This window comes from Petromyzon marinus, chromosome 36, assembly GCF_048934315.1.
Source record: "Petromyzon marinus isolate PM22_M1 ecotype Great Lakes invasive population chromosome 36, UKy_Petmar_22M1.pri1.0, whole genome shotgun sequence".
In the NCBI taxonomy this organism is placed as follows: Eukaryota; Metazoa; Chordata; class Hyperoartia; order Petromyzontiformes; family Petromyzontidae; genus Petromyzon; species Petromyzon marinus.
Window position 1 is genome coordinate 7,751,729 of NC_133702.1, and position 16,621 is coordinate 7,768,349.

Genomic DNA, 16,621 nt, shown 5'->3' on the forward strand with positions numbered 1-16,621 from the left:
ATCCATTAAAAGTAACATTGATACAATTCGCCCATCGTTACATTTAATAGGAAACCATCTAAGTGACCCTGGGTGACACAGCATGAGACTGTGTGCTGCCTCCTCCCCACACTGCATGACATCAAAACGAAGTGCATCCCTTTTCACAAGAACACACGGCAGTCTGCATTGAGGATCCCTTCTTTCGGTTTGAATCCTGCAGCGGAATTACGTCGCACATTTTGTGCGGTTATAAAAAAAAATTCTTTTCATAAAATCAACATGTGTAAAAATCATAATAAAGTGATACGAATCATAGAAAATAAACAATATTTATTGTGGGATACAAATGTACCAAAAGATGATGGGAATGATACATAATTTGTAATGTCAGGGGACAGTACGCGTGTTTAATGAGCAGCAATAAATATTACATTGCCTTTATCTTTCAATTCTTCCCATTGGCTCTCTTTCTTTCCCGTTGTTCCTCTATCGTTTTCCATATCACATCTAGGGGCACGTGATGCTTCACGCGTCCATGCCGGTCGTTCGGACGCCGTGTTCTCTGGTTCTGCACTTTCCTGTATATTTGTTCTGTGTGTATTTATGTGCCTATATTAAAGGAGCACCGGTAATGGATTGCAAAGCAAATTGAAGTTAATTAAGTCCTTGTGTTCTTAATCCTTTGTGAAATATATAGCGTTTTTTTTCATGGACATCTGAACAGTGCTTAAAAGGATTTAGCTGTGATTAAACTATAACTAAAGAGCTTTCCCCCTATCCCATGGAAAACCGAACTGTATTCCATTCTACGCGTAACATATACATGCTCATGCTGGGTTCTGAGGCAATCTATAATCTTTTGAAAATATTACAATAGAAATGCTACAATCTCATGGAACACCAGGAGGTATTTCTGCGGGGGACGTGACCTAACATAGCCCGGCCGAGGATCACTCATTTCCACGTCGTTCATCTCCCGCGGCATTATATACCTATTGCGTTTGTGCCATTTTCTCACCCATTGATTAACTAACCTGCTTACAACGACCACGAGTGTGAAGCCTACACAGGAGCCAAGGTGACCAATCGATTTTCCGCCAATGAGGCGTCCGACGGAACGGATGGTTTGTTAATGTTGTGAGTGGACGCGCACGCCGACGGAAACGCGCTGCGGAGTTTTCGTTCCCCAGCGGCGAGGTATTTATTGTTAGCGACGCAGATTTATTCCTGAAATCAGCCAGATAACAAACAAACATGAAGATGTGAAGATAATATTTTTTTTCTCCCAATTATGTCCCGTCTAAGACTTCTTCCCCATGGTTTCATTAACATAAAGACAATTAACTGCTCTCGATTCATTCTTCATGAAATATACGCGACGTTCTCAAACGGACAACAACAAAATTTAGTTTTTCTTACAAGAAATTGCTAATAATAACGATACGTAATAATTTTCAGCTCTTTGTCAAATGGCTGTTGAATTAAGGCCTCACCATTCCGTGTCGGTTATAAGGATTTGTTTGGTCATACTTCACCACACTGGCCAATACGGATTTAGTGAACGGGTCACTCAGCTGTTGCCGGCAATCCAACTCAGGTCGACTGGTTCATAGCAAAGGGTTGCTAACTGCCTTTCCATACGCAACGCATGTCTTCAATAGCTATGAAGTACAATGAAAGATCTATGAACCGTGTGAACCATCTGTTCACTCTTCACCTTCCCCTCCTGATTGGCCTAGGCGCTGCATTAGAATGCCTCTCTCTTTGCATGCTGTTCTAACAATCACTTGAATGAAACAATAAATAGACATTATATGACAGCTACACAGCAGTGCATTCAGAAAAATGTCACCTTGTGAAATTTGTAGTTGCAGTACAAGAAAAATGAGATATTTCGGCATGGCCAGCTCTACAAACCAAGCATGTCCTGACGACATCAGAAGGCGTAGATAAGGGGTGCGTGTAATTGGCAGTCCTGTGCATGGGTGAGACAAAGGAGTGCCTGTGAAAGGTGTCTCTGTGAGTGGCGTGTCAGTTATTGCAGGGAACAGCGGCACTCCTGAAGATAAATCATTCCGCTGTATTATGTGGCAGTTAGCCATGTTCCAGGGGTTTGATAGCACGAGTGCTCTGACTCTCCGGACCATCAATGAATGAAATCAAGATCTCCAAACATAGACACCGTACACCGATGTCACGGTGACAGCCTCTGTGCAGATACTCCAAACTTCCTTATCCCAAATCTCTGCCTGAAGTAATTGTCATGCTCTTTTCACATCTCTTGAACTGCAAACCCTTTGCTTTGGCTGGCACATTTTGTGCCACGAGGTGGGTAATTCATGCTGGTGGTGCTCACCTGTATGTGCAGGCAAAGTGATTGTGTAACAAGCATTCGGAATACCCTTTGTCTAGTAATTGCAATGTTAAAATGTTGTACGCAATAGATTAATGTGACTCTTGCACTCACTGGTGGCCACTGAATTTCTCAGCAACATAAAAAAATATATTGCTGAATTGAATCGCGACCATGGATTTTCATATTTACATCTGTTTAGGGAAGGTGAGTGTTAAATTTTTACACTTAAGTCATGAGTTTTCTATCCGTGTTTACCAAAATAAACCATATGGTCTTTAACATGCGCTCACTAGAGGTACCGTGATCAGAGCCTGATGTCAGCATCATCATTATAGTAGGACATGCATAATTGTACATCATGGGAACACCAAAAGAGGAAGTCTTTATCTTTGTTTTCTTGGGAGATAGTGGAGGGGTATATTAGGCTACAGAACAGCAAAAGAAGGCGGTTGTTGCATGGTGAAATGAAAGGCCTTTCACAGAGAAGAAACAGTCATAGGCAGAGCGGGGAAAGGGGAAAAGCTCGATAATTCAGACCAATGTGTGTTGTATCGTTCCACGTCCTGTTAAACATGACAGCGAGCATTTTGCCCCACGGGAGATTATTCAGGAACGAATTCAGTCCCTGAACCGAATCAGTTCCTGAAGAGGCTCTCAACGCTTGCAGCAAAATGTTGGACGCCGCGTCGAGCCAGACGCTGGTGCCCCCCCCCCCCAAACTAAAAACTAAGCAAAAACTATTTATAGCAGCCAAATACTCTAAGCGCACGTTTCTAAACGTGAACGGGAAAAAAAACCCGAGGACACAAAGAAAATCCACGTGACCACAGGGATCAAACGCAAGCTACAAATATACAGGCATCAGGGTAGGGATCGAACCCACGACCTCCTGCATACCAGGCGAGATAGTTAACCCCTCGCCACCCTGACACCCCAACAGCATGTGAGAGCGCTGTCCAGTACAACTCAGCAAACGCCCCAAAGTCACAAGGAAGTCAGAACTGTAAAAAAAAAGCCAAGGAGAAGCGATTACGAGGCCACAGCTATGGAGAAGAAGCGGCCATCTCATTGAGCGATGGTCGATTGTAACCCTTTCCTTGTGAGAACATTATGGAAGTGTAAATACTAAGCGGTATTCGACGATGAAATTGCCATGAGCGGGACGCTGGTAATGGTGCATGGCAATGCAGGCGTCCCTCAGTTCCTTACCTTTGTGTTAACAGGTCGCCAAGCCGACTGCATCTGTTCTGCTGCCCAGCCCCTCCTGTGCCACCCAGACCAGCCAAGCCAATTTTAGCAAAGTTGGCTGAGTGCAGGTATTTGTAACTTTTCTACTTGAAATTCACCAGCCATATGAAATGTCTCCCGTGCTCAGAATCACCCAAGGAGTATACTGCTGTGCTCGGATTATATTATTAATGCCAAAACACAGTCGAAAAAAATTAACAAAAAAACTATTCACAAAAATTAATAACAAAATCTTTGCGCTTATGATGCATGAAACTCCTGCCATTTGTCAAAGCAGGGCAGGCGTGGGATGTAAAATGAATAATTAAACATTAAAATTAGAAGGCGCAGGTCCACACATTTACATCTGTGCATACTAATGCATGGGAAAAAAAAAGTTTGTGAAGAAAATTCTGAAGATATAAAAATAGAATATAATAAATAATTTAAGAAATAAGGCATATAAAACTCAATGCAATGAAGCATTTATACGATCCACATTCTGCCGCAAAGCTCTTGGAGTTATAATGCGATGGGAATCTAATTTCTGTAATGGATTCAGCCACAGATGTATTTTCAGCTGTGGTGGAGTTGAACCCACATCATCATAAAAGCCTGTTGATTTATTGCATCCGCCCATTAGGCAATGAAAGTTCCTGGGAAAAATGTAAAATTATTTGCAAATAACTCAATAAAAGTGACACCAAGTCTATTACTTTGCTCTGCACAAGCCTCAAGAAGAAAACTTAGTCCATAAAGCAAAAAATGATTTTAACAATCTTTTGTGCCTATTAGTCCACCTGAAGTAATTTATTTACAGCCATACTATGTCTTCTTGGTTCTTTCGGTAAAGTCACGTAGAAGGGAAATAATCAAATAATAAAACTTAAACGTTATAAAATACAATTATCACGACGTTTCGGCCACAACACACGCAGCCGTCTTCAGGTGAAGAAACAGAACTGTCGGGAAGACAGCGTTCCAATGAACGCTGCTAAGCTTGGCAGCATCTTTTAAGCTGGGTGGGAGGAGCAGAGCGCCTTGACAAAGGAGTTTACATATCAACAGACTATGTATGTAAATAAACAAATGCAGCACAACGAATCTGATCAACCAGCCAGCATACATTAATCCAAATTTTTTTTTAAAACCCATGTTCTGTATGCTTAACCAACCTATAGTGTGCTTGATAGTGTGCATCGCTGCTGGTGAAGTAGATGCTACGAAATCTAAGAGGATGGTGGCATGTTGCGGCAACTTGTGGTGTCAGTGCTACCTGCGCAGGTTTTCGTGGTTCTGTTTCGGGTCACACCGCTGTGTGTCGTTTAGCGTGACGTCCCGACGTTTCGTCTCACGTGGTTGGAGCTGCTTTAGCGCATGGAGCGAAACGTCGGACGTCATACCGATCGATAAACGGCGCGCGGTGGAAACCTGGAAACACATCGGCGAGGTGGCGCTAATATTCACAGTTGCGTGATGAAAATTGCCGCATGATTAAAACCGGTCAGAGGCATTGTTGTGGTTGTTTAGCTCTGTGCCAGAGGGGGCATTGAACAGGGATAGACCCATGGACAAATACTCAGACGATGGGAAAATTTGATGACTTTTTACTTTAGCTCCCACTGTGAGAGAGTTAGGAATACAATAAGGCAATTTTTTTCTATACAGCTGCATGTCCATTAAAATTCACGGAAATAATGGGATATCTCTTTAAATAAATAAGCACAGCTTCTTGCAGTCCCAGAATATTATATATCTCAGGGTAGTGCTAAAACAATCTGTAAAGTCCATAAAATAAATCTACACTTCTCTAAAGAAATGTGTGCCATTCTCGTTTAATGCTCACACAGGGACAAGAACACCCTGCATCAATTCTGCTGCCCACAGTCCACCTCTCACAGCCCTTCGAAGAGGTAAGACATTGCACCCCCCATTGCACCAGTTGATCTGTAACATTATGTGGGTATCCATAATAGAGTTTTGTTGGCTTGGATCACGTAAATATAAATGCGTCGTTAAACCCGTCACCACCCAATGCGGCCAATTAGTAAGTTGTGTCACGTAAACAAAACATGCCAATTCGTTACTAGTACAGCACACCAGTGTGTTGGAGAGTAAACCCACACCATTTACAATTCGAGTACGACGTTTCGCCAGAAATAACAAACTAGCATCATCCAAAACTTCCATCATGGATAATATTGGTCGCGAAAGCCTACCTGTTAAATTATGTGGGTACTCAAATAATGGAAGCTGTACACCTTCCAGTAAAGACACAAATGTGAACACACTGAAGGGCTGCCCAGTTTTGTATATATAATTATACATATTTTACCACTGTCAAGCTTTAAAGGTAATACAATGGCAATGAACATTGTCATAAGGTTCACAATAGCATTCATTTAATCATCCCAATCAATGAATAATACTGCAAGGAGCATGACATTGTTTTGGCTCAAGCTTGTCGTTCACTTGACGGTTGACATTGTAGCCCTGAAGTATGACCAGGCAAATCATTCTCACTCGTTTTTAATCCCTCATCTCCAGTTCCCTCGTGGGTAAACCATGGGCTGACAATGGAGCCAGAACAAATGCAGTCTCATAATTCCTTTACAAGGGTTTTGCCACCTGTCCATACAATTTCACTTCATTTCCACTGATCACGTTGGCGCTGGGCCATACGAGCAAATGTGGTGACGCAAGGTTTTTTTTACTGCGTACATAAATATTGCTACTTGTCTGAATACTGATGCCCGTATCGTCAAGGCTTCAAGTGCTCGGTTACCCAGGCTCGCTCAGATTTGCAATGTGCCAGCTGATGTCACCTTGAACTGTGAACTGTGATATTATTGCGCTTTAGTGGACGTTTTCTTTAACTGCAACACTCGTGTGCTTTTAAGCTACAGCGATGGCTAAACGTAATCACGCTTTGTGCCCTGATGAGGGTTGGTAACCCTTCAAAACCCCCAGCTTACAGCACAGATATTGTATTGGGGCATCTTTAACAAATCCATCGCCACACCACACGCTTAAAACGATCTCCCCAAATGCATCAATGCCCGCTATGATGTTGCATAATTCCAACCATGAAGCACGCTCAGAAAATGATGGGCGATGCAAATCGGAATTGACAGTGCTGCACCAATGACTGCTTGGTATTCTGCCTGATGAGAGAAAGCAGTAATGCTGTAATAGTTTTCACTTCCAGCTATACATACAATAGCACACTCATCCTCGGTCACAATTGATTAGCCCTGTTGTTGCAATGGTCACATAGAGCAATGTTCTCATGAATATAGCAGTATTACTGCCATATTCTCTGGCGAGATGTTATCTCCCTCACCTGCTAAGCAGTAAATCGTGGATTCGATCCCGACCCTGACGCCTGCTGTATATTTAGAGTTTGCGTGTCTCTCTCCCTGTGGCCGCGTGGATTTTTTCCGGGTCCTCTGGTTTTTTCCCTTCACATTTATAAACATTGCGTTTAGAGTATTTGGCTGATATACATTTCCACGTGATAAGCCACTTCGTTGAGGTATCAAGAGCTAAATAGCTCAGTGGACTTTACCTTGTAAAATAGACACATTTTTAAGAGTTTTACTCACGCACTTTTTCCTGTATTTGAACGCAAATTTGAGGGTTTGTCTTGTGATCTGGACGGTATATTCGTGTATGTGTGTGACTGGATTGGTGTAAGTTAATTCAAATCTGGCACAAGTTCGGGGCGCTTCGTAATTTCTGGAGGATTTTATGCAATCCAGAGAAATATCGTACGAACAACGTATTATATGTAAATGCGTGCAGACATCTAAAACTATATACGCAGCAAAAAATACCCTTCCAGTAGATGTCACCCAAGAGATGCAATTATGTTACATTCGCGCACCCGTTCGTCAAAACCTTTATTATTAACGACCTCGCGTGATTCCACCTACATTTCAGCTGTCCACTTTACTCTGACAACACCGTGACGTCTAGACACACGTTTATTTCACTGCCATCATTATACCCAGGCCACGTAACAGCCTTGCTTGCCATTGCACACACAGGCCATCAGTAAGACTGACATCTAACATCACATTTTAGTTGAATGTTTTAGAACGTAAAAAAATATATTACATTGAAAAATACTGTCATATGAACGGGTATATTCTTTTCGGAAAGTCTTTGTGCCGCCTAATTGATTTGACACCCAACTCAATTAATAACCAGCCGCTGGTAGTAGCGTAAGGAGAACGTGATTGGCGGCTTTCATTTGATAAATTATGTTAACATTTGTTAACGCTCAAACTTTAAGGACAACGGTGATCATTCATTTGATTAATACTTTACCACCGTGACAAATTTGCTGGCGGTTATATATGCAAGGTCACTGCTGCGGGCGCTGGCAAGCGAGGGTGGTGTGAGCGACTTGCGGTGACAATCGCAGCGTGCAAATCAGCGTCCGACATAAGTCGTTCGTCTCAAGCGTCCAGCGCCAGAAAATGCAATCCGGCCAAAGCTGACCGCTCTTTGCAGTATGTTAACAATCGAAATACCCTGCTGGTTTTTGTATGCGCGTGTGTGTGTGTGGTTTTTTTTAAGGCCGATTGTCGCCTCAATTTGTTCAATTAAGTGTACACACGAAAAATTACGTGCGGCCATTGCGGATTTGTATTCGAAGATACAAGCTTTGTTGTACAAAAAAGTATAAGTAAATGTGTAATATTACACAGTAAGATTGATGACCGGGGAATTATTAATTATCATGTTTACGTGAAATTTAATGGGTAGGGCTGTTAAGAGGTCATTGCTGACTTGGACGTGAACTTGCTGTTCAATAATCAGCATATTTTATTTCTTCGCACCATGTCATATACTTTATCAGTCTCGTGGGATACAAGTCTCATGATTGGGCCCCATCTGTCTCAGATTAAAGCTATATCGTCAAATGCATTACGCTATAGTACTTCTTAATGTATGGATTTGGGCTATTGGTGGCTTTACGCGTTTTAATAAATATAGTAAAGACATACTCTTTGGTTTTTTCGGTAAAGTCACGTGGGTAAAATAAAATAAATGTAAACAACTCAATTGAATCACGTTTCAGAGGCAACACAAGCTTCCGTCTTCCTCCGAAACGTCGTGATTTAATTTAGTTGTTTTCATTTATTTTATTTCACCTACGTGACATTACCGAAAAAAACCAAGAGTATGAATCCTTGCAGTCACGAAAGCTTCAAATCTATAAATAGTAAAGACGCTATGTCGTGGTAGGGTGCTGGGGAGCAGTGGTGGAGTGGTTAAATTCCCGGTCATGGTTACCACCAGTGAAGAAGAGTGACAGAGTCCTGGGCACCCCACAACACCCAACCTACAATGCCCGTCGTGGTTTCGTCAAAACAATGCCCCCAGTGTATTGACAAACGGCTGTAAAAAAAAACACGTGTCTTTTATTGTTTACACCATTGGCAAGCCGATCGCTAAGACTAACAGAGCTCAGCTCCGCTCACCTATTTACCAGCTTGCATTCAGCCACAGCCTCGACAGTAAATTCCGCTCGGCGAGAGAGCAGCACGTGGTTGCCGCTGACAGAGCACGTGGTTGCCGCTGGCAGAGCACGTGGTTGCCGCTGGCAGAGCACGTGGTTGCCGCTGGCAGAGCACGTGGTTGCCGCTGGCAGAGCACGTGGTTGCCGCTGGCAGAGCACGTGGTTGCCGCTGGCAGAGCACGTGGTTGCCGCTGGCAGAGCACGTGGTTGCCGCTGGCAGAGCACGTGGTTGCCGCTGACCGAGCCCGTGGTCGACCGACGCGGTCGGTGAGACCGCTTGCGTCCTTGGGTGTGTCGGTGTACCACGTGCTTTGTTCCTGGAAACCTTGCACTCTCTTATTTTTGGACACTCATTTTGTAAAAAAAAAGGAATAACGTTTATCACCTTTATTTAATTAATTATTTCTGCCACTTCCACATTTTATTTCACCCCCCACAAATATATTTACAACCACTTTCTGTCGTATATGCCGGTTGTGGCATCTATTCCATTGTTAGAAAATGCATATGAGATTTGTCGTATATTTGCAGAATTAAATTTGATTATTTAAATACGTATTATACCTACGTGGAGTTATTTTTTTACCAGCCTTCCGAGAGACTGACTCATGTAATATTGACATTTTAAATGAAGTAAATGTAATTCAAAACTGCCATTTCCGTTTTTGCCGAATTAATAGTTTTTTTACATTCAGCACCATTGCATCTAAACATGAAATGGCACGCTTAAATAGCTCTTGTTTTTTTCATTATCGTACAACAGAGTATAGCAAAGCTAGTTGTAATCATTTGTATCCCTCTAAAGGCGCACATTAATGAATTTGAAATAACTCTGCAATAGTACCTGTCTTATATAATAACTTTCCCCTTTTGCTCTTCAGCTAGATTGTGACAAATCTTCAATTCACTCTTGCCAGTTACACGCGTATGCATTTTACATGTAAACTTTGTAACTGAGGTGGCTGGGTTGCCCAGGGGATTGTTATGAAGTTTCCTCACTTGCTACTCGATTAATTGTCGCGATTTGAGGTCACGATTCAATGAAACGACCCATTTATATTTTCGTGCTGCATCGGTTAGCACAGTGGACTTGCAATGCAGATGTCGCCGGTGCGCCGCTAAGTAGTTGTGGATGAACAGGTCTGTTGAAGCGATTCTCCGACGTCATATTCTGAGAACATTGGCCGACATAGGCTGGTGCATACATGTCCATTCAGAGATAATCTCAGAGGGAGAATGCGTGCACTCACCAAAAAAACATTGCAGCGCAAACCGTGAAAATCTAAGAAGTATTTTTGTTGTTGTTGCCACGGCTAGGAATTAAGACACTTTTAATATCTCTACATACGCATTCATCTGTTTAATGACCTGACGCCAAAAGCACAATCGCAATATCATTATACTGCTATTCAAAATAATCTACGCCTCAGGTTTCCTGGCTGGCTGGGTTCCTTTCCACCCCAACAATAATGCTATTGTTAGTGGCTGTGGGCAGTTGCCACCATAACTAGCTGTGTAACTGGCTAAACGGGATTTGCAATGTAAGAAAGAAACATTGAAATACATTTAAACGGTGGAAGCAGAAGATCGGAAAGCCTTATAATCGACAGTGACACCGAAGAGATGGCAGTAACGTTTACAGAAGACCGACATGGTTCTCTGAAAATTGCTATAACCTTTAAATTTGTGCGCCTATTAATGTTATTATTTACCAGAATATTCTTTAAATCCTAGAGAATATAGAAAAAATCTCACCGGAAAAAAATGTATTGGCATTGTATTATATAAAAAGCAGATTAGCTGAACAGTATTCCTTCGTTATTCGAGAGGGATGCGTTACAGGGATGCTCGTGAATTAACAAATTTCGCGGATAATGACATTGGCCTATGAAAGCCTATCTTTTTAACGAATTACCTTTAAAAAAAATACGTAAATAAGTATTAAATACATCAACATTTTCATAAAACAAATAATGAATTATAATAAACATAAAGTAAATACAAAATAAATATTAAATAACAGTTTATGAATCTATTTACCTTCAATTATGATGATACTGCGCATCATCACTTTATCTCAACACTTTCTCTCATCACTTAATCTCATCAGGCTCTTTTTCTCTCTCTCTCTCTCTCAATGCAGTCGTGTAGAGTTCCAGATGGGATTCACAGATAACAAAAATCGCGGACAGCGAGTTGTTGTATAACGAGGGAATGTTGTAGTGCTCCCAAGGTCCCTAAGATCTGGGGATGCAAAACTTATCTGTATTCCCAGGTCGAGGTTTCGATCTATGAGTGACCGAGCCCTTTCATGTGTAGCCTCCCGGCTATGGAACGCTCTTCCACGAGATATCAGCGATCTCTGAGTTTGTGGACATTTTTTTACGTGTCTTAAAACCTATGTATACGCTTCTGCTTATTAAACTTTTAGTTAATTTACGACATTTTTTACTGTATTTATAATGTTATTTTATGCTGAGTGTCTGCTGCTGCTGTCCTGTACATTGTTTTGAGATCCTTGATGAAAAACGCGACGAAAATGTAATTATTATTAAGCACAGGGGGATTATGAGAAGAGCATGAAAATGAAAGCTGCCTCTTATTTTCCATTGCAGAGCAACGGGGTTTGTCTAATAATTCAGATTTTTTTTTTAGTAACCAAAAATAACATAAACCGTTTTATTTAGGCAAGTCCCACCTTGTTTATTCTTTGGAGCAACGCTAAAGTGATCATGGATCTTTAACATTGCATTGAGTCATTACACTGACGGCGGGTGTTAAAGCAATAGCTGTGTTTGTTCGCAATGGACTTTGGAGTTGTGCACCGCACGCAGCCCCCTTTCTCTGCCCAGTTAAGCTCTTAAGAGCTGTATAATGTACACGAATGGTGCCTCCGGCTGCATCATGCAGAGTCTCGCAGCCAAGCCCACAATTCTTGCTGTGTACTATAGACCTCCAATTATTGCCCTCTGGGAAAGTGGCCAACTGTCCTAGCAGATTCACAAATTAAATCTCCCGGGGCCAAACCAGGCTTTTTTTTAGTTGTGCCCGTGAACATTTATTACAGAAGACAAGCTATTACATTGTATGCTTTAATTATATGTTATATATGCACACATGGTGCCTTATTAAGTTAAATATTTTGCCTTATTAAGTCAAATATTTGGTGTGATATGTGACGTTTCACTCCATGCGCTGGGAGCTTCTGCAAGAACTATTACTGAAGAAGCTCCTGGCATGTGGTGCGAAGTGTCGGACTTCATGTCGAACATGAGACAGTCCAGTCCGAAAGCTTATGGGACACCTCTGCAGCACAACCACGACAACCTACGCAGAAGTAAAATGTTTTTTTTATATTTGCCTGAATCTGGAAGATGCCATGCTATTTCACAAATTGTTCAAATACCTGCAGGTAATGTATATGAGTGCAATCCATCTTAACTACATTTTTTGATCTCTTGCTTGTGATTTGACCAACATGTATTTAAGCGCTGTGCTATCCCATTGATTCTTACCAAATTTGCGGTCTCCCAGGATGAAGTTTATAGACAGTTGAAATAGCCTTGGGTTTATAGGCAATTTAATTGGTCATCTGTACCCTATGATAGCAGCTCTTGGGTAAACTGGAATTTAAATTAATGCCAAGCAGGGGCCCAGTTGCGAGTGTTTTACAAGCATGAATTGTTTCTGGTGCTTGTTTGTTAGATTACAGATGCACTGAGACCCATTACTTGCTAATGCTATAATTAATTTATTTTGCCTTGCCATGCCTAGTACTGGAAAACGCTGTGTTATCCCTAATACTGGAAAACCATATTTAACGAAGGTATTACAATTACATTAAATCTGCGCAACTTCTGGCTACTGGCTCGATACCGAGCCTGCTGCTTGTGTTCAACTTTATATTTAACGGTTTTAGTCCTGCAAAAACAACTCCCTACATCCTCGTGGTGCCGGATGGCAACTCTGTGGTGGGAAATGCCATGGGGAGAGGGCCAATTTAGAGTGGCCTGTCCCTTCATGGCGGTTGTAACCACCACAGTGGCCAAATGGGGGCACTGGATGGGTGAGAGGGGCTGGTAACCCCTCCACCTTCAATTAACTACCAGCAAACTACGATTATAAAAATGAATTAAGCTTGTGCCGGAGGCCCCGGATGGACAGGCGTCTATGACGTTTCCTGGCCAAACCCCATTTGGCGGAGCCAGGAGACCCTCGGGGCCAATGCAGCCTTGCCAATGCAAGGCTGCATTGGCTGGGTCATGTAGCCTGCATGTCCAGCCACCGCATGCAGAAACAGCTTTTGTTCGGCCGGATCGAGGGGGCTAAACGGGCGCAGCACGGGCTAGAGAGGAGATGGAGTGATGTGGTACAGGAGAATGTGAAGCTGAGTGGACTTGCCGATGACTGGTACCAGCGGTATCAAGATCGGCCTCTGTGGAGGAGGTTCGTGAAGGCCGCTACTGGGCAGTTGGAGGCAGTCGCCCTCCAGCAAAAACGGAGGGCGGAGGAGCGATGCTCACAACAACGAGCAGAGCGCCTTGTGGCTAAAGCACAGCAAATTGGCACAGTAGGGGGCACAGGTGGTGCATCAGCCAGTCATCTCAGTCAGTCGACCCTGTGACCTCCTGCCAGTGGGCGTTCGACACTTCACGTGGCCTCAACGTGCACATAGCCTGGCACAAGCGTCGTGGTGATGTCACCGCCACTTAGTGGCGAATAGCAGTTGTTATTAAAAGGTTCCGTCATCGCCATGAGCGGCATTTATGTCATCTTGTGGAAAAAAGGAAAATGCAAACTTAAAAAATGCCATGAATTTCGTCAAAACTGCTGTGGGTGGCTCTTGCGCGAGGGGGGTGGGTGTCCTGACACCAACGACACCCATAGTGGCTGCCAGAGACTAATATAATAAAACGCGCCTGCGGGCATGGGAGCGCTTCGTCACTTGAAGTCCACGATTTCACTTTCATTTGCATGTAAAAGAAAGTATTTACAGCAGTCTCCTGCTGTAACCTTCAGAGGATATTGGTGCTGAAGGAACGAATGGCGAGGTATTCCACCTGCTTCTTCACCTGTGAGCTCCGTTGGATGTTCTAAATTAGGCCAAACGATGGCGTTTCATCTTTCTTGACTGGTAAACCCTCGGGTATTTTGGAATTCTATTTAAAAAATTATGCTTTTCGACACTTATTAAGACATTTTTTTCTGACAGTTTTGAGTCTGTGTCTGGTGCATTTTTAGTTTAATTTTAGGTTCTAACAGTGGCCTGCACCCCTGGTGCAAAGTGGTCGAATCCCAGTGCTGGGGAAATGAGAATGCAAGCGGCCACGGTCTCCACCGCAAATGCCTTCTCATATAAGACGAAGAAACATATCCCTGGTCACACTTCTCACAATGTTCCTCGGGGTCTCCGAGTTTAAGTCCTCTGTCATAAAATCCAATTAATATGACGCGTGCGATTGCTTCTACCATTTTTATAGATCAAAATTTTAATTTTTACCACACACACACACTCTCACCAGCACCTGCCCCTACCCCATAAAGACAAGGTCACCCTTGCAGAAGAAACGCACAAAAAGGCGACTTTAATTCCCAGTGCAACCCAACCTCAATGGCTTGCATAATGAAGGAGAATTTGACAAACATATCGCTGGGGAAGGAAAAGCACCAGGCAGGCACAATTAAGAATGCTTTATTCGATAAGCCTCACAAAGATGCCACTCACATTTGATTTTCTTCCCACCTTAAATTAAGGGCTGAAGAGTGTGCGTACGAGTCAAGCCCAGTGGTTTCTCTGAGCAGTTTGTTATTCCCGGTGTGCGCCGTGGCTGAAACAATCCGAGTGGGAAAAAGCCTGCGTCGTTTTAACATGCCGTGCCATGGACCAATTTGACTTCGAGTGTCCAAGCCGCATGTGCTCTCTTAACAACACGCTCGGGGTAAACCTCCCACCTCATTAATGAATGAAGAAATTTGTACAAAATTAAACAGTTAAAAACCATGGTAGATTTCTTTCTAACGAATTAGCGACAAAGCAATGCCGTGTGTCTATGACCAAATCACCCGGAATGCGCCCCCATCTCACCGTATCTCGGAAGCTGAGCTGGGTTGAGTGTGTGGATAGTGCTTGGAGGGTTGAACGTCCTGCGGAACGGGTTGCTATAGGCTATGGGACGTGCAGCATCTTCACCAACGGCCAGTGACCAACATGGTGAAGCAATCAAATAACCACGACCACCCGCATGGCTTAGGTAGTCCCTCATCCAGCAGTGGATTGACAAAATTGTTCTGCATATATACGTTTACTTTAGTGCTCTGTAACTTTGTTGTTTTCTTTTGGGGATAAAGGCCTGAATTGAACATGCATTCTACCATTTACCAAAGTGCTCATTGAGCATCTGCCAGAGCCTAACTGCGCATACTTGCATGCGTGGCTATATGGATACAAAAAATAACGATAAATGTGAAACTCCATCTGCTACGTTTTTTTTACTTTTTTTGCTTTTTTGCTAAAGATGCTTGTGTAGATATTGCTACATTATTTCCTTAGGGTACACAGTACATCGTCTTTATTTATGCCTTAAACATGCATACTACATAATATTAATGAAATAAATTTACAGTACAATCATTGCTGGGTGAAGGCTTCCCCACACCTTTTGGCCATGGGGGTTGTTTAACCTTACAGGACTTTATTGCTCTGGTCAGTCCAGGTTGGTGCAGGTTCGGCTCAGAACCGCTCGCCGTTGATGTTAGCCATGGCCAGGAATCAAACTCGGGGTTGCTGGGTTCAGAGGCACAGTAGCGTGCTAAATACTCCATCACCGCTCCAACCCCTACCCAATAAATATAACCCGCATTATCAATTAAAATAAATAACAGAACTATAAATGAGTAATGTTCCTTCAATCTAAAGCTGTTCCTTGCTATAAAAACACACACACACGAGAGAGGGAAAAAATATAATTGTATTATTATAAGTACATACAGTATTCTGTTCTTTTGTCTAACACCATAAAGCTATCGCTTTGCAGTATTAGGAAGAATTTGAATTTGAGTACATATTTAAAGTATAAGAAATGTGTACAATTTTAATCCAATAGATACCTGCTTCAGGATGGTGTCTCTGTGTGCCAGATATCTAGGACCTCTAGTTCTGTAGGCTCAAAATCGACTGCCACGTGTTTGAAACGATCGCTTATTGCCACCTGATATTGACGTGGAATTAAACTGCAAACGTTGGCAGTGTTGTGCTGTAAACACTTTAATCATAGTAATAATATGCATCTCATGGAACTAGAATAACAAAGACGATAAAGATGACCCTCTGATGTGTTTTTTCAGGTGATGCGACGTGCTATTCAGCATGATGTACGACGTTTTGCTCTGCCTGCCGATGGGTTCTTCAGGAACTGGTGTGAGCTCATTCAGTAATATATCATGTAGAAGCTCGCTACATGCGGAGTGGAACGTCAGACATCATGCTCAACAACAGGCGATACAACCCAAAACACATCGGAAAGCTA

The 16,621-nt window shown here is 42.6% G+C and overlaps 1 protein-coding gene across 3 annotated transcripts in view; it reads left to right on the forward strand.

The window, feature by feature from the left end:
- LOC116949342 (IQ motif and SEC7 domain-containing protein 1-like) overlaps positions 1–16,621 on the forward strand; it is a 267,850-nt gene that overhangs the window by 165,902 nt on the left and 85,327 nt on the right. For all 3 annotated transcript variants that reach the window (XM_032966536.2, XM_032966537.2, XM_032966541.2), the window contains 2 exons: positions 3,562–3,654; positions 5,416–5,478. In XM_032966536.2, the coding sequence (XP_032822427.2) occupies positions 3,562–3,654; positions 5,416–5,478 (156 nt within the window). The remainder of the gene's footprint in view (positions 1–3,561; positions 3,655–5,415; positions 5,479–16,621) is intronic.